Raw genomic sequence first — 20,000 nt, 5'->3', positions numbered from 1 at the left:
TACAGAGAACTGTGCATTGTAACAGGTTAGTTTTGGACGATATAAAACTGCGGGGATTTCGCGCCCAATTTCACTATCTTTCCTTAGCTAGCTCACACCATTCTTTCGCGTCTAAACTTAACAGTCGTATTAGAGAAGTATTGAACTGAATTGAATGTAGAGTCTAGGCCAAAGGCCAAGCACTGGGACCTATGAGGTCATCCAGCGCTGGAAAGGAAACTGAGAGTAGGTAGGTCTGAAAGGTGTAACAGGAGGAAAACCTCGCAGTTGCACTCAGAAATATTTGTTAGTGCAGTAAGAGGAATGAAAGGGGTTGCAGCACGGGGCCGAAGCACGCTGCAAAGAACCTTTAGTAATGCCTACAGTACACCGCATGAGGTACACTGACGGCACTAGCCCCCTATGGGGGCAGTAACTCCGTATTTGAGAAGTAATTTTCACCATCATTTTACTTTCTAAGCACAGAGTAAATACATGTCGCATACTCTCGCGATAATTGGAAAGGTTTTTGGGCATGGGCATGGGTATGAGTGGTCACTGGAAATAGGATTTCCCATCATTTCTGAGAGACAGTCGAGTGGTCGTGGAGTGACACGCTTTTAAGATCAATGTCATTAATTACAGACTGAGGTGATCAAATATTTTCAGGCATCAAAAAATTCAAAATTCATATTATTATGCCTTAATACGTTAAGAATCATCAGTAATACTAAAGTTAGTAATAATAATAATTAGAGAACAATTTAGAATCGTTGAAACACCTTTAATACCAAAAGAAATCTTAGAACTGCTGAAATAACTCTGAAAACTCAGCACTTATCATTACCATCCTTCACAACCCACTAAAAGTGGTTGAAGAAACTCCACGGAGAAATATACCAATGTTTCGACATTTTTCTAATTCCTTATAAAAATTAATAATTAAAATATACATACGGAAATCCTCTGGCCAAGGAACCTACAACCTGGCTCGAAGTATAAATATAAATATCTAAAATCTATTTTGAGGAGTCCCTCCGACCTCTAGCTGCAACCCCTTTCATTCCTTTTACTGTACCTCCTTTCATATTCTCTTTCTTCCATCTTACTTTCCACCCTTTCCTAACAACTGATTCATGGTGCAACTGCTTTGAGGTTTTCCTCCTGTTACACCTCTCAAACCTGGTGAATCCTGAGTGCCAACCGTTTAATCATTATAGGATAGACCATTTAAATGCACGACGACACGAGTGACAGCAGGGAAGAAATAAAAATCTCAATGATTTAATCAGAAAGGGAAACAAAGTAGAGGATGAGAAATAAGGATACTATTTAGAAGAGAAACATGAGGCCATAAAGAAAGATGATAAAGCCATAATAAGAGGAGAAATCAAACATATCATGAGTCAGATGGACAGAGATAAAAAGTAATATGAAAAATTTAACTAAAAAAACTTTGAGTGAAAAGATGAAAAGAGCTAAAAGACAAAATGACAAAACTGAACAGCGAAAAATGAGGGGTAAATGATAAGGAAAACGAAGATAAACGGATATGTCAAACACTGCAATGAAACAACAAAGAAACAAAATATACAAGACAACATAGCTAGAATCATGAACTTTAACATGAAATGAAAGACTGAGTATGAATGACAAAGAACACACAAGAACTGCGTCAGTGTAAATGAAAGTTACCTGTGAATGAGAGAATGAATATGAATGAAAGTCGAATGAATGAGAGACTTACAAAAAAAAAAAACCAGACGGGGAGAAAGTAAAACTGAACTGTGCGAGACAGAATGACCAGAGAGAGAGAGAGAGAGAGAGAGAGAGAGAGAGAGAGAGAGAGAGAGAGAGTTTTATTATATCTCTGAAATTTTATTAGTTGTCTGCGTTCCTAAGGGAAAGCTTTTACTGTCATACTTAGAAATGGAGTGTTTCTCAGATTTCTGTAACACTTCCCATAAACATAAATACAAATTTATGCATAAGTCTGTGTATATCTGCGCACAAATTTATGTATGTATATATATTTATTCATCTAAGTATGCATTATGTCTACGGACAAAACGCAATTCTGATACCACCATTACAATGTTAACACAATAATCATCATATCAACTTTACGCCTTTAAACAACCATACCGATCTCTGTATGTATTCATGACCATAAACAAAACACAATATAGACACCATATAATGTTGAAACTACCATACTATCAATACTACTCGCTAGAAATGTCATAATAATAACCACCATTCATTAAAAAAAGACATCAAGTCTCAAAACAACGAACTCCCATGATTCAAATTTGTAACTGTTCACGTTTATATACATCAGTGTGTATGTTCTGCGAGTGTGTATGTGTGTGTGATTACACGTTTGCGTATACTTGTCTCTCTGCTCAAGTGTATAGCTGTATACACGTTATTGTCTGTTCGGGTCAGTTTGACTTGTCAGCGCAGATCTGAATGTGTTCCTTAACATCTGCCAGCGTAGATCTGTTTGTGCTTCTTTTATCTGACAACGTACGTGTGTGTGTGTGTGTGTGTGTGTGTGTGTGTGTGTATGTGTGTGTGTTTGCTTATTCTGTCGTCGTATGTGTGCTTGAGGGGCGTGTCTGTGCAAAGTCTTGATGTTTATGATTTCAGTGATTACCTGCTTATGATGATTTTGTCTACCAATGCATATATCTTACATATTAAGTGTTCGACTTTCAAAGTTTCTCAGCATTTTTGTCTTCGTAGGTGTTTGTGCATGTGTGTGTGTGTATGTGTTCACGTAGGTGTAAGCATTTTATCTCGTGCAGGTTGTGAAAGTTGCTTAACTTCGTGTGCGTTTGTGCATGGTTTCGTGGCTTTTTTTATGTACGTATTTCTGTGTATGTATATCTTTTATGTACGTTTGTGTCCACGTTGTTCGCATCTCCATGTGCGTCGTTTGTGTACATGTTTGTGCCTTCGTAGGTTAGTGTGTAAGTCTGAGTTGTGTGTGAGCGTCTGTGTATGTGTTTGCGCCCCGAAACGCGTGTATGTTGGACCGGGTCTGTCGGTAAGGTACAGTACGCGCGCATTCCACAGACAGGCCTTTACCCTTTGGCCTACACAACTGCTTTTAATGGCCTTCTCCCATCTCTCGGGGTATATAGGGTCAGGGGAGGGAGGAGGAGGAGGAGGAGGAGGAGGAGGAGGAGGAGAGAGAGAGAGAGAGAGAGAGAGAGAGAGAGAGAGGCGGGAGGTGGAGGAAGCATAAGAGGGAGTGTAAGGTGGTGGAAGAGGAGACCAAAGGTAGAGCAGGTGGATCTCTCTCTCTCTCTCTCTCTCTCTCTCTCTCTCGCATTCCAATCTCGCTGCCATAGGATAAGTTCTGTTAAGCCACAACAGATGAATGAAGGCGTTACCTTAACCTGAAACGCTGAAAGAGATGTCCAGATGATAGCGAAATTTAATCAATTTTACTATCTGGAATATTCACAGTCTGAGATGTCAACTATCAACTGTGTGTGTGTGTATATGTCTTTGCACACTTCAGAATCATATACGTATGTATGTATGTATGTATGTATGTATGTATGTTTTCTCACCATAAAGCCGTTTCTCCTGACAGGACTGCCTCGCGAGAAAAGACAACGCTCACTGCCATATTTAGAATTAAAACTGAAGAATTGTAAATGTGCCCCTTGCTCGTAAAACCCCCTCAACACTAGCCGCTTCAAACGCCTACACAGAGGGCTCACCAGCAGCGTGTTGAACGTCCCCACACAAACTGCACCATTCACCTCTATCTGGAAGACACGCTCTAGCTTCCCGGCTCCTCCCTTCTAATACTTCTTTAACATCATGCAATCAGCCATTTCTAGGTCTTCCGCTTCTCCTTGATAATTGTATACTTCTCTCCATTCTCACCACATGACCGTACCTTCTCATAACTCTCTGATCCATCCTTCCATCCACATTTACCGTTTTATTACATCTCTAAATTTCTCGTACTTTCGATTCTAATACCAAAAATACTAAATAAACAATTCATCTCTACTGCTTCGAAGTTCTCTCCTTCATTGGATCTAACATCAACATTTCACTTCCATAAAGGCGAGATGGCTCAGGAATTCCATTCAAACAATCTCATTCAAATCTCTTCCCAGTTCCTCACCACTCTCCTCCACATTCCCTCTCAGTCAGCTTTGTCATGAGCTTTCTCTAGGTCCACGTCTTTCCATTTCTTTAAAAGTTCTAACATAACTATCATAAACACTTATCAACGCACCTCGCTCCTTGTCTCCTTCTCGTATCAAACTTGTTATCTGGCTTAGCTTCTTAATCAGAATCCTAATTTATACCCTCCTTGTTGCGCTATGCAAAGTTATTCCCCTATAGATCTTATAGTATCCTCTCTCCATCACCTATACCCTTTACAAAGGAACAATTATCCTCCCATCCATTCATGTGAAATCTTTCCCTCATACCAATACATGTTACACAACGGTCCACCTACTCAGTCACACTCATCTAATATCTAACTCGTAATCCCATTAACTCATGGTGTCTTTCCATTTTCCAGCCTCTCAATTACCGTCCTTACATTCTCAACCGTAACTGAGCTCCTTCCACACTTGCATCATTCACCTCTGCTTCTTTTCTACCATCCTCTTTCAACAAATCCTGAAGATACTAACTCCATCGACCTACTGCAGCGTTCTCTTCACACAGCACCTTTCCAGTTGCATCTTTTTTCCTGATATCCATCTGCTCATCAACTTCTATTCCTATTTACTTCCTTGTAGAAAAAACTTATTCTCCCAGAGGTCCTTTGCTAACCTTCATTACCCACTTCTCTGACTACATGCCTCCTTTTTCCTAAAACATATTCTTCTTGACCGACTTAAACCATTATCCTAAATTGTCCTTCACTAAACTTCTCATTTCCTCAACCCGTTACTCGCTGTTTTTATTCAATCTTAGTAACCTCTAAACCTAAAAACACACTTCCTAATATATAGAAATATATATATATATATATATATATATATATATATATATATATATATATATATATATATATATATATATATATATATATATACTGTATATATACTCATTCTCCTAATTCAATGTTTTCAGTGGAAAGCGTATCCAAAACGGTCAGGATACCAGGCTGTTAAGAGGTCGTTGCAATGCACAGATCTCCGATTAATATTAGATATGTATCTCTCTCTCTCTCTCCGACTCCCTCAAGAACCCTCTGTGATAAATTGCTGACGTGATAAGACGACCTTGGTGGTCACAACCAGGGTTAAAAAGGGAATGGAGATAAAAATTTCATACTATACGACTGGCAGAGAACTGGAAGGATAAAAAAATAAAAAATTAACACTTCTATCATTATAGTGCTTTGGCAAGTTCAGAAGTGGAATGTTCAGTAAAAAAGGAAGAGTATAATTTCCTAGGCCAAGAGAGCAACAATGTTTGCAACAATCGAGTCTAAAGTCTAAAGGATCTCGACAGCAAGTGGTAGTAATTCCAAAAATCGACTCTAATTCTAAAAGATTTCGAAAGCAGAAAGTGGTAATCCCAAAAATCGACTCTAATTCTAAAAGTTGTAATTCGAAAGCAAAAATTCCAAAATCGAGTCTACATTCTAAAAGATTTCGAAAGTAGGTAGTAGTTCCAAAAATCGAAAGCAAGAAGTTGTAATTCCAAAACTCGAGTCTAAATTCTAAAAGATTTCGAAAGCAGGAAGTAGTAATTCCAAAAATCGAAAGCAAGAAGTTGTAATTCCAAAAATCGAGTCTACATTCTAAAGGATTTCGAAAGCAAGTAGTAACAATTCCAAACACCTCGTCTGAATTCTAAAGGATCTCGCAAGCAAGAAGCAATTCCAAAGACCACTTCAGCAGGGACCATTCTTCCCAAAAGACTGTCTGCCCCACAGGAACCTGCGAGCAAAGATGATCGGTTCCATAAAAACGTGTAAAGCAAAGCGGCGAACACAGGCAATATTGCTTCCAAGCGCCGTCTCCTCTTCTTCCCCGAGGGACAATGGAAGCAAGGAAAAGCGATTCCACGAAGGGAGAAATTAGGACCATTAGCCTGCTATCCAGCCATAAAGCTCATACAAGCATTTCCGTTTCCAAAGACTATAAAAATTTATTTATAAATTTTACTCTGATGATGAATATCAGCAGGTGATATCACTGAGGCTAATCGTGATTGGCTGCCCAGCATCCAATGCAGTTGTTATGATATCGGAAACGTGTATTTACCGTCAACTGCATGAAAACAGATTGCGTATAACATCACATAGGAATTTTAATCTGAAAGCAAAATATGTCAAGTCCACAGACATGAAAACAGAAATATCATCACTTAAGGACATTTACCGGAATACTCTTGAAAATAAGACTATTTCAAACGGTAATTAAAAGATTGCTTATCACTCGCAATTTAAAAGGGAAAAAAAAGCATGACAGCCGTAATCAAACATCTTGCAATCACATTCACAGACTTTTTAAATGAGTGCAACATTCGATTCCAGAAAATTATGGCAAATAGCTAAATTAATCACAAAATAGCCAACTTTGAATCGGAAAGATATGGCATTAAGAGGAAATATGCTGTTGAATCACCTGATACAAATCTTTTGCTATTCTTAACTAAATACTATATATATATATATATATATATATATATATATATATATATATATATATATATATATATATATATATATATATATAATATATATATATATATATATATATATATATATATATATATATATATATATATATATAAATATAACATATATAAATATATATATATAAGCACAGAAATGAACAGAAAAAAGCAAAAGGCTTAAATAATGTATATTATGTCCAACTTTGACAAAATACATATTTGTAGGTCACCCACTCATCATATTCCTACTCACAGTTCACTTCTAAAAGCACTAAATCCACCCACTTGTAAGTCCTAGACGAATAAACATGAGCTCTGTTTACAAGAGAAGGAATCGTTTTCATGACTTAGCAAAATTTAGTTAACCTTTTCCATATGTCCTTCGTTAACCTTTTCCGTATTTCCTTCGTTAACCTTTACCGTATTTCCTTCGTTAACCTTTTCCGTGTTTCCTTCCTTAACCGTTTCCGTATTTCCTTCGTTAAACTTTTCCGTATTTCCTTCGGGTCAGGGCAAGAAAAAGAATTAGGCTGGATGACCTACACTGGCGTCTGGTCTTAAAAATTAGTTTGAGATTTCTACTCTATTTTCCTAGCAAACAATCTGGTACAGGAGCATTCTCTCTCTCTCTCTCTCTCTCTCTCTCTCTCTCTCTCTCTCTCTCTCTCTCTCATACCTTCAAGAACAAATTAATTTAATAACACCCTCTCCATCTCACTTTCTCTCATTTTTCTATCTGAATTCGAGGTCATAATAAATATCTCTCTCTCTCTCTCTCTCTCTCTCTCTCTCTCTCTCTCTCTCTCTCTCTTGTCTCTGAATTCCTAAATTTTTGTCTCTGCTCTTCTCTCTCATAAATATCTCTCTCTCTCTCTCTCTCTCTCTCTCTCTCTCTCTCTCTCTCTCCTCAACGATCTGAAATCAAGCATTCGCTGGTCGTGTACTGATGACGACGACTCCGAAAGCGACGAATCTAAAAGCGACGACCAAAGCGACGAATCTGAAAGCGACGACTCGAAAGCGACGACTCCGAAAGCGAACGACGAAAGCGACGACTCCGAAAGCGACGACTCCGAAAGCCACTCCAAAAGCGACAACTCCGAAAGAGACGACTCCGAAAGCGACGATTCCGAAAGCCACTCCAAAGGCGACTCCAAAAGCGACGACTCCAAAAGCGACGACTTCGAAAGCGACGAATCCGAAAGCGACGACGCAGACGGTGTAAGTAAGTGAGTAAGTAAGTAAGTAAAGTAAGTAACGTGGCTAGGCTTTGTGAAAGTCCCATTGGCTCAAAAATGGGAGTGATGGCTAGAGCACCAGCATTCCTGCCTAATGACGCCTTGGGGCCACCTGGTGGAGCAGGAGCCGGAGCAGGAGGCTGGAGGAGGAGGAGGAGGAGGAGGAGGAGGAGGAGGAGGTGGGGGGAGGAGGGGGTGAAGGCAGGGGAGGAAAGTGGCGGTAGTGATGGTCATGGCGGTGAGGCTCTCTTACGGAACGGCAGAAGGTTCGAAGAGAAAGAAAGAAAGGAGAGAGAGAGAGAGAGAGAGAGAGAGAGAAGAGAGAGAGAGAGAGAGAGAGAGAATTTGTCTTGCTCTCAAAATCAGTTAAAAAAATGTGAGAGAGAGAGAGTTTATCTTACCTAGAATTCAGATCAATGAGAGAGAGAGAGAGAGAGAGAGAGAGAGAGAGAGAGAGAGAGAATAGAGAGAGAGATTTATCTTATCTTACCCTCGATTTCAGATCAATGAGAGAGAGAGAGAGATTTATCATGCCCTCGATTTCAGATCAATAAATGTGTGAGAGAGAGAGAGAGAGAGAGAGAGAGAGCCTGATTCTACAAAAAAAACATCTATTTGAGAAATCACCAGGGATATTAAATAAAGATTCCGATAATACTTTTATAGAAAATAAAAGTCAAATATATAAAGTCAAATGAGGTCGAAATGTAAATGTTTAACAAATTCCCCATAACAAAATTAAGATATTGACCGAAATTTTCCACAACTTTCCATTTTAAATTTAGCCGCTAAATGTTTTTATCTACACATCCGGAATTCTTATGATCTAATCGTTAAGTCCAGTAGCATCCTTCTAATCGCTGAACACGATAATCTTTCCTCTAAACATTAACTTCATTCGGCTCATCACGTCTTAAGAAATCATTCAATCCAATCAACTTTCTAATCTTCCAATCTGGAAGTCTTCTACCTAATCACTCGTTTCAACTAGTTTTTCTCTTCATCCAGTTACAACGTCTTTTATCTAATCGTTAAACATTACAGCTGTCTTTTCGTCTCCTAATCCGATTCTTTTACCTAATCCTATTCTCAAATTACCAACTCATATATAATCATTTAATCCACTCACCTACGATTATTTCGACAAAATCATACAAGCTCATCTTACTGTCAAAACCAAAAACACTAAATGCGTAATTCAAACCATGGAAAAGCTACAGAATACTTTTTATTACGTAGTTCATTCATTCCTTTGTTAGTTCAATTACGAGAGAACCTGGCCCGTATCACTGAAGAAATGAGAGAGAGGAGAAAAAGGGATGTTTCTATCAACCTTCAAGGACAATTTCCTGAATGATATGCATGAAAATTGCTTGGCGAAAGGTTTCTCATCGATAGCAAACACTGACAGAGATTTGAACCACAGTAATCTCCAGTGACCGACAAGACAGTCACGGCCCAAAATGTTTGCCACATTACATGAAACGTCTTTGGCCCACATGACCTCAACACCTGAGTGAAAAAAAAATTTGCACATGATGTCAGAAGTCCCTGGTCCCTAAATGTTCCCCCTAAGACATGGGAACCTGGTACCAAAATGTTAACAATATATGATAAGAACATGAACCTTTACGATTTGAGAAGTACCTGGGGTCAAAATATTCCTCCCTAAAGACATAAACAGGACCTGCATACAAAATAATTCCCTTGTTTCTCCGTTTCCTTGTTCTGGTATTTTATGAGGTAATGCAATGACCAATCTCTCTCTCTCTCTCTCTCTCTCTCTCTCTCTCTCTCTCTCTCTCTCAAACTAGGAATAACTCAATAGATTACATTTATAAGCATTAAAAAGAAAATACATTCATTCTTCTTCTCCATACGACAATATTTGACGAGCCACTGGAACTATAAAAATCTCTCTCTCTCTCTCTCTCTCTCTCTCTCTCTCTCTCTCTCTCTCTATCATTGCCTCGCCATCTTGAGGTCATCCTTGACAATACCATCTGATGTTATGACGTCCCATTGTCGTCCGAACCAACAACAGTCTCCTCGACTCTTGTCATTTAAGAGGAATGCGGACGACACTTGATTGCATCACCTGATACGAATAAGTTATAGCTCGGCCGAGGAGGAGGAGGAGGAGGAGGAGGAGGAGGAGGAGAGAAGATCGACATGAACATGGTAGAGAAGAGATCGAGAAGGAGGAGGAGGAGGACAGTAGATCGACAATAACAAGGAAGAGAAAAGAGGAGGAGGAGGAGGAAGAAGATCGACGAGAACAGGGGAGAAGAGAGATCGAAATGGAAGAGGAGGGAAGGGAGGAGGAGAAAAGATCGACATAAACAAGGAAAAGATATCGAGAGGAGGAGGAGGAGGAGGATGAGGAGGAGGAGGAGGACAGAAGATCGACAAGAACAAGGACGAGGAAGGAGATCAAGAAGGAAGAGGAGGAAGAATGGAGAGAGTTGGATGACAAGAAAAAAAAAGGAAGAGGGAAAGGAGGGGGGGACTACGATGATTAAGGAGGGAAGTTGGAAGATCGAGCGAGGAAAATAAAGAGGAAGGAAGGTCAAAAGAACAAGAAGCGGGGGGGAAGATGGATCGAGGAAAAGTAAGAAGGAAGAAAGGGAAGAGTCAAGCAGGCAGATGGAGACGAATGAAAGGATCGAGAAAATACAGAAAATGAGCAGCTTAAGATGAATGAGGAGGAAGCAACAGATGAAAATAGAAGCAGAAGATAAAAACGAACGAGAGGGAACACAAAAAATATAAGATAAAAATGAAGTGGAGTATGAGAGAGTAACTGGATAAAAGGAACGAAAAGCAGATGAAAGTCCAAAAGCTGATAATGACACTGAATTAGATGGGGCTAAAGGGACTGAATGGAGAGGCAAAAATGGACGAAGAAACAGGACCAGATAAAACACCACGAGTTAAAGATGATTTAATATTAGATTACGCTAAAGTCGAGTTATGGTATTGTGCTCATTATATCACAGCTTATCACACAAATATTCAAGCTTCTCTCTCTCTCTCTCTCTCTCTCTGTAATCAAGTATACATACGCCATTCACTCACGCTCCAGCGATAGGTCTAATAGAGAGAGAGAGAGAGAGAGAGAGAGAGAGAGAGAGAGAGAGAGAGAGAGAGAGAGACGGAGCTGTGCCGAATTCTGGAACGACCTGAGCCCTTGAGCAAAAGGGAATGACTTGGCGACAATTTGGGAGCAATTAAGATCGGGTCTTTCGCATCACGCGACACTATTATATACCAAAGAGACCTCGTCGCTTCCCTGCCCCTGCCCCTAAAAATGCCATTCTCTCCCCCTCCCCAACTACCCCTAACCATCAGCCGCCCCTCCTCCTCCTCCTCCTCCCAAACCCCTAACCGTCAATCTCCTGCCGCAGTAACCCCCATGCCCCTGGCTTTAGTGCTGATGGGGCACCTGTTCTCCTGATGGCATGGAATTCCACTTGGGGTTGAGGCCTTTTCACTCGAAAGGATTGACATTCCGAGGCTCCTATTTTCTGTGGCGCAGATTCCACTGCTATTACTTATCTCCCGCCGAATTCCACTGCTATAAGTTACCTTCACATACGTTCCACATCGCTTCCCTTCCAATAACAAGCAGTAATTTATGACCGAAATCTTTTCACTTCACAAAATGCTGTAAGTAAAAATTCCACTGGTGTTACCTTTCTTCCAATGGACTTCTTTAGTATAATTCCACTGTTATTGTTCCATTCAGTCATAAATTCCATGACTTTTATCTTCTTCCAAATAACTTTATAGCAGTAGGTTCCACTCCAATTACTTCTCTTTCACTAAATTCCTCACTTGTTTAACTATTCACTTAATTACTATTATCAATTCCACTGCTAAAAATCCTCTACAATCAAATTCTTGAATCATAAATTCTAGAGCGATTATATAACTTCCACTGCAATATGCTGGTATTAATTCCACGCCTATAACTTCTTTTCCACTGAATTTTAAATTCTAAAATCCCACTGCTGTTATTTCTCTTACAATAAATTCTACATATCAAAATACCACACCTAACAATTGCTTTCATTTATCAGCTTTGAAAGCTTATAAGCTCACATACACTGGGTCAAAATGAGAGAGAGAGAGAGAGAGAGAGAGAGAGAGAGAGAGAGAGATAGTTGTTAAGACCTAACAGATCCTATTTCAAATTTATTGCTTCAACTCAAAAGGCAAAATTATTCGACCCAGTGCGTTTATTATTATTATTATTATTATTATTATTATTATTATTATTATTATTATTATTATTATTATTATTATTATTATTTCAAGCTTTCTGCATTAGAGATGCAGAAAACTGCAGAGGAAAGCAGCCAGTACAGAAAACAAAATTGAGAAGGAAAGACTAAACAATAAATGAGAAATACCAAAGAATAGCAAATAAGATAAATAATAACACAGTAAAATAAATACGGCCAATAACAGATCAACTATAAAGTGAAACTCACGTCAGCCTGCTAAAAAAAAAAAAAAAAAGTCTCTGCACAAAATCTGAACTTCTTCAGTTCCAATTCTTCTAAAAAAAAAAAAAAAAAAAAAAAACTTTTGGACTGAACCTCACAAAAGAAAAGGCAAGACTGTTAGAATTAACTGCTGATCTGATACTAAGTGGTGGATGGAAGTTCTAAAAGCAAAGGATGGTCGGTACGTATTATGAAATATCATATACAACACGCACAATGTGCTATTTCAATAACGGTGCCATTATTGAATGTCAAGAACAAGGAGAACAAACTTAACTGATTTCAAGAAGACCGAACAGGGAACAATATCCAGAACATGAAAGAATAAATGAATTAAAATATTTCCTTACGATAGAAAGGTCTCCAAAATTCTTGAAAGACCTTCTCAGTATACTATTTTTTTTCTTTTTTTTGCATTTTTAGAACAGAAAGATCAAAAGCCTTTAAAACTCTTGGAAGACTTACTCAGTGTATTTTTCTATTTTTAGAAAAGGAAGATCAAACTCATCTCAAAAATCTTCAAAATCTTCAAAGGCTTTATCAGTATACCAAAAATGAATTTGCAATTAAGAATGATATTAAAACATTTAAATGAGTTACATGAGTTAAAGAAACACTGTCAGTGAAAAGTTTCATTGGTATCAGATCTTGAACACCTGACTGTGATCATCCCTCCCATACAACCCATTCCATTGTTGTTCTTTAAGAACAAAACTTTGCTTCATTATACTTTTTTCATTTAAATACGAATGTTACCCTGCATTTAACCAGAAGGATTTAACCAGTGCCTGTTTAAATACGTCTGCTTTTATTTAAATGCAGCTGCTTTTTAAACTGAGCCATATATCCTCTTGAAGTACACTTCCTAAATACAGCTGCTATCAAACAAACCCAGAAACCCATTTAAACAGTTGATTTTCCTTACGGCCAAATAATTTCTCTACACTTATATACCGGATTTAAAACACGATATGGTTTACTTAAACCCAGACCTTCTAATTAAAATTCTTTCATTTACTTACATCAGGCTACTGGTACACCAACAAAAAGGGTACCTTCATTCTTACTGTCCTCATTTAAATTAGGACATGCTTGTATATGTATGTATGTATGTATGTATGTATGTATGTATGTATGTATGTATATATATATATATATATATATATATATATATATATATATATATATATATATATATATATATATATATAAATATAAGGACCACATTATATAACCTTATGACCTGCCAGTGGCACGAACATCCCAGGTACAAAACAGTAATTCCGTGGCTAATAAAACGGAATGCCACCTGAGTGTTAAATTGCTATGTAAATGCTAAACAAATGTTGTCTAACTTGGGTACGAAAGGCAGTTTAGAGACACGTCCACTGGCCGGAACAAAGGGAGACAAATTCCTTCGCGGGGTCCAAAAATGCTTAAATTGCTCTCCTGGAAACAGACGCCCATTCGAGGTTTACGCTCGTACCGTCCGGATAAGAGGGAATGGTTAACACATAATTAATTCCAAGCGTTACGGAAGCTTGTAAGAAACGTTAGCAGTTTGGTGCGTGCGGCAACTGGCTTGTTATGGAGGAGTGATCGTCAGATTTTACTTTTAAGATAAAAGTTGGAACCGGAATTGAAATATAGAATTTAGACCAAAGGCCAAGCGCTGGGACCTAAGAGGTCATTCAACGCTAAAAGGGAAACTGATGGTAAAAAGGTTTGAAAGGTGTAACAGGAAGAAAACCTTGTAGTTGCAATATGAAGCAATCGTTAGAGAGGGTGGAAAGTTAGATGGAAGAATGAGAATAAGAACGGAGGTACAGTAAAAGGAATGAAAGAGGTTGCAGCTAGGGGCCGAATGGACACGGCAAAGAACCTTAAGTAATGCCTACAGTGCACCATGTGAGATAAACTGACGGCACTAACCCCACTACGTGGTGCAAGATGAAAAAAAAAGTGACCAAGCAATTTGTTGCATATATCGTCAATTTCACCAAAAGTTGTTCGTCCGTTCTTGAGTTACCCTGCTGCTAACACATGAATACATGCAAATGCACACATGGATGACAACACTTCTTTGATTTATCAGATGTGAAGTAGAATGCTGAACTCTCTTGCTGCCACTGTTTTCCCATACGGTAGCAATGAGGCGACTCCTCAAATTATTATCATATAATATATATATATATATATATATATATATATATATATATATATATATATATATATATATATATATATATATATATATATATATATATATATATATATTTGATTCACAGCATTAATCAATAAATGGGGCCCTCAGGAATCGAATCCGAGGACCCTTTGCTAGTGAGTCAAGAAAACCTGCCTCCACGATGATTCTCTCTCTCTCTCTCTCTCTCTCTCTCTCTCTCAATCTAACTTCACAAGACACTGAACATGACTACATTCAAAAAGATTATTAATCTCCAACTGCTCATAAATCATGTCCCCCACCCAAATGCTTGAGCTGAGAGAGAGAGAGAGAGAGAAGAGAGAGAGAGAGAGAGAGAGAGAGAGAGAGAGAGAGAGAATCTGGCATCAGGTTAAAATGGAAGATCAAAACAAGCAAAAAACCTCTTGTTTGTTATTATTTAAACAAGTAAAATGGCTATACTCGCGTTCGTTTGCAGAACAATCACAAAACAAAGAAATACCAGAGACTTTAGTCAACTCGTCGGGACAAAAAATGGATAAACAAATACATGATGGCGAGTCTATTCAACTGAATAAAACATGCAAATATAAACAAATGCCGAATAATAATTCAGTAACTGAAAAAACATAAACAATGGCAAACACATAAACAAAACGCTGAAGTCAATCCCTCTAAAAAAACAAAGATAAATGCAGAAAGAAATAATCATTATAAAAACGAAAGAACAAAGGTAAATGCAGAAACAAATAATCATTATAAAAACGAAAGAACAAAGGTAAAAGCAGAAACAAATAATCATTATAAAAACAAAACACTAAGGTCAAATCATCTGGACAAACAAAGGCAAACAAGTCAACAAGAGAATATGGTCAGCTGGACTTTATAAAGGAAGACAGGCAAACAAAGTCGGGTAATTCGTCTGAAGATGCAAAAGAGAAAAAAGAAATTGTAAAATGGATTTTGGTCTTGTCTTCGTAGTAAAGGTTGAAATATTAAAATCAAACAGGCAAAGACGTTCACAAGGTACACATGATCAGTGACTACAATAAAATACGTGAAAATAGGAACAACGTTTAAAACGTTCAAGATAACACAAACGTTCAGGATACGTTCAAGATAACAGAAACGTTCAGGATATCAGAAACGTTCAAGATAGCACAAACGTGCAAGGTAAGCGAACCGTTCTGGATAACAGAAACGATTAAGATAACAGAAACGTTCAGGATAACAGAACCGTTCAAGATAACAGAAACGATCAAGATAACAGAAACGTTCAGGATGACAGAACCGTTCAAGATAACAGAAATGTTCAAGATAACACAACCGTTAACGAACCGTTCATGATTACACAAACGTTCAAGATAACACAAACGTTCAGGATAACACAAACGTTCAAGATAACACAAACGTTCAGGATAACACAAACATTCAAGATAACAGAAAAGTTCAGGATAACATAAAACGTTCAACTTACATTTGGGGAAGTCTTCCAGGCCTTGGGAGCATATTTGCTGAGTTTGTTGTCAGGTTCTGGGAACACGTATTCTCCATCTGCAAAGAAACAATAAATGCACATCTTTTACTTAGCTGTTTATATTTGTTGCAAGAGAGTGAAAAAAAAGAGTGGGGTTTGGGGTATGAATAAAGTCCTTAACTTGTAATGATATTAAAAAATTATTGGCGAATAGTAGTAAGATGCTAACGACTATGGGTAACAATGAGGCATTCATCCATGCTAGACCTTATCTGTATTAATTATGTGTCCATATGTATCCATGTATAACTTCCATATGTATCCATATATAACCTCCATATGTATCCATATAAAACTTCCATATGTATCCATATACAACCTACATGTGTATCATATATAACTTCCATATATATCCATACATAACCTCCATATATATCCATATATAACCTCCATATGTATCCATATATAACCTCCATATGTATCCATATGTATCCATATATAACCTCCATATGTATCCATATATAACCTCCATATGTATCCATATATAACCTCCATATGTATACATATATAACCTCCATATGTATCCATATATAACCTCCATATGTATCCATATATAACCTCCATATGTATCCATATACAACTTTCATATGCATTCATACATAAATTCACTATGAATTCATATATATAACTTATATATTACAGGAGTCAGATACTAGCGACATGGATCACAATAACGCATTCATACATGCACGATCTTCTCTGTATCACTTGGGTGAAGAAGAGACCATATAAAACTCTGCCATTAAATGTTATAAATTCATGCTAGTTCAAACCCCGGATAAGAAAGGGGGGTTACGTGTAGCACTAATACTCATAACGTGTGATAGGCTAAACGATATGAAAACTTGCAACAAACCCTAGCAATCTCGTGCAAGACGCAGTTGATCACAGTAAGGCCCAGAGGCCGAATACCCTTAAAATTTCTAACCAGTCGATGGGACCCTAATTATAATTCTCCCTCTCTCTCTCTTTCTCTCTCTCTCTCTCTCTCTCTCTCTGGTAAGGCGCACATGGTATGATGGGGCCTTTCCATTGCCTGAGGTCACCTGGACTCCACCCCACAGGTAAACACAGCTGACATTACTGTCTTCAGCAGTTCAGTGTCTCTCTCTCTCTCTCTCTCTCTCTCTCTCTCTCTCTCTCTCTCTCTCTCTCTCTCTCTCTCTCTCTCTCTATATATATATATATATATGTTTGCAGTGCACAGTATTAAATCATCTGCATAATTTGAAGACTGGTTTGAAATATTAGGGTGTTGTAGCTAAAACTATGTGAGTGACGAAGAAAAGTCGAGATAGAATTAGACAGGCCTATTTCTTTTCTTTTTTTTTAATCAAAGCATTTATTTCCAACAATCAAGTCCTCCCTCCAACACACTTCCCTCTCCCTATCACGCGCACGCGCGGGAGCGTTTCATTTCTTTTAAAAACAATTTTCTTTTTTTAGATTCTGCTGTTACATCATTGCTACTGCTAGTTTGATATTTTATTCCATTGCATATTTTGCAAAGCAAAAGTTTTTTTTTCTTGATTATTTTTTTACTTTGTTTTTCTTGCCTTTTATTTTCTATTAATGTGGAAAGAAGAACTGTCGAGGTTGGTCAGTATCTGGATGGACCACCACCAATAAATACAAGTCTCCGTTGGTGCAGAACCTCCTGTGACCTTCACTTAAATAAGAAAGACCTTTGTGGAGTCCAACGGGGGCGGCAACGGGTTAAAATGAGGGTCGAAATACCAACGAAATAAAGAAGGCAATTATGTACCCTTTCCGGTTGCTAGCCCAGAAAAGAAGTTGGTTTAACATAACCTCAGTACAGTAATCTGGTGCGAGCGGCAGTGGATCACAAAGAGAACCGACAACCAAATGAATAAAATATAGAATTTAGACCAAAGACCAAGCGCTGGGTCCTGTGAGGTCATTCAGCGCCGAAAGGAAATTGACAGTCAGTAAGGAAGTTTGAAAACCTCGCACTTGCACTAAGAAACAATTTTGAGAAAGGATGGAGAAGTAAGATGGAAGAAAGGGAATATGAACGGAGATACGGTAAAGGAAAACCAAAAGCATAAAGATCCTACAACTCCCTGTCGCGTTTCGCACAGGACCTTAAGGACACGGACGGCGCTTTACTGCTGAAGGTCCGGGCGGTCCGAAGACACACCTTAGGTATGCACTTCCGCCTGTGCACCTGGGATGGCGTGTGTAGGGGAAGATCCTTATATGGGGAGGCCCTTCGGAGACAAATGCAGTTCTCTTGTCGCGAAAAAGGTTCCGCGAGAAGTTCCGCATTCGCAGTGGAGCTTTCTGCTTCAAATGACTCAGTTTTGCACTTACTTGTTGATTTGTGTATTGCCTACTACTATTATTAATACTGCTACTACTATTGCTACTTACTACTACTACTACTAATGCTGCTCATGCTTACGGAAGGTGCTGTTCCTGTCCAGCGTTGCAATTGCAACGAAGTTACTTATAAGTATGATGTCATTACAAAAGCACTACAATACTTCCTTCCTTTTTGATGGGACAGTTATTACTACTACTACTACTACTACTACTACTACTACTACTACTACTACTACTACTACTGCGGCTGCTGCTGCTGCTACTGCTGCTGCTAATAATCATAATAATAATAATAATAATAATAATAATCATAGGAACATTAGGCACGATCCCAAGATCCCTGAGAAGGAATCTGGAAAAACTAGATGCCGAAGTGGTCCCTGGAATCATGCAGAAGAGTGTGCTACTAGAAACAGCGCACATAGTGAGAAAAGTGATGTACTCCTAAGGAGGCAGGATGCAACCCGGAACCCCACAGTATAAAAGCCACCCAGTCGAATAGGATGACTGTGATAGACCAAAAATAATAATAATAATAATAATAATAATAATAATAATAATAATAATAATAATAATAATAATAATAATAATAATAATAATAATAGCTTCAGACAAAAATGACTTTGGACTCAGGCCTGAAAAAATACAGATCTTACGACTTCCAAATTCAATCGTGGCAAACTATTACTTCATTTTCTAACCCACGTACAGATTCCAAAGCTGAATAAAAGAGTAGGGATGACAAGAGAAGTTGACGGAGATTTCATAAACACAAGAAGTGCTGAAAATTTCGCCAACAAGCACTGGGAATGGAATGGAATGGAATGGAATGGAATATGAAATTTAGGCTTGAAGCCAAGCACTGGAATCCGAGGGATTATTCAGCGCTATGATGAATTTGGTTTGAAGTGAATAGTGATTGCAATGAATTTATACATTAAATAAAATAAAAGAATGATTTTAAAACTACGGTAAAAATTGACATTTGGCGAAAACTGATATTCCCCATAAAGAAATGATAACTTTACAGTGTAAAAAGGTAAAGAGCAAGAGGTCACAATAAGACATGAGAGCAAAGGTAAAATATGTCGTCGGACAGGGACCTCAAACAATGCTTTCTGATCAGGATTTTATATAAAATGTTTTTAGAGACAAAGATTGGAAGAATTTCAAGATTCACTTCAAAATTTCTCCAGGGGATAAAGACACTATGAGTTTCAAACGAGAACTGTGTGTGTGTGTGTGCATTTTTGTCATACACAGACACACATATATATATTTATATATATATATATATATATATATATATATATATATATATATATATATATATATATATATATAAGAGAGAGAGAGAGAGAGAGAGAGAGAGAGAGAGAGAGAGAGATGAAACCCCAATTCAAAGTCATTTCCTTTCAGAACCTCCTGAACACAAAACAGACCTCGTGAGGTTGTATCACACACTGGCAAAAACAACCTAGAGTTAGTTTCCTGTAAGTCGTGTTAATTATTATATATATATATAT

The 20,000-nt window shown here is 37.9% G+C and overlaps 1 protein-coding gene across 2 annotated transcripts in view; it reads right to left on the bottom strand.

Annotated features, from left to right (window-relative positions):
• Positions 1 to 20,000, bottom strand: part of LOC136854993 (protein expanded-like) — a 120,708-nt gene that overhangs the window by 52,017 nt on the left and 48,691 nt on the right. For both annotated transcript variants that reach the window (XM_067131676.1, XM_067131677.1), the window contains exon 4: positions 16,069 to 16,145. In XM_067131676.1, coding sequence (XP_066987777.1) covers positions 16,069 to 16,145 — 77 coding nt within the window. The remainder of the gene's footprint in view (positions 1 to 16,068; positions 16,146 to 20,000) is intronic.

This window comes from Macrobrachium rosenbergii, chromosome 30 (assembly GCF_040412425.1).
Source record: "Macrobrachium rosenbergii isolate ZJJX-2024 chromosome 30, ASM4041242v1, whole genome shotgun sequence".
NCBI lineage: Eukaryota > Metazoa > Arthropoda > Malacostraca > Decapoda > Palaemonidae > Macrobrachium > Macrobrachium rosenbergii.
The sequence above is the reverse complement of the archived record's forward strand: the minus strand, read 5'-3'. Positions and strand labels throughout refer to the sequence as shown.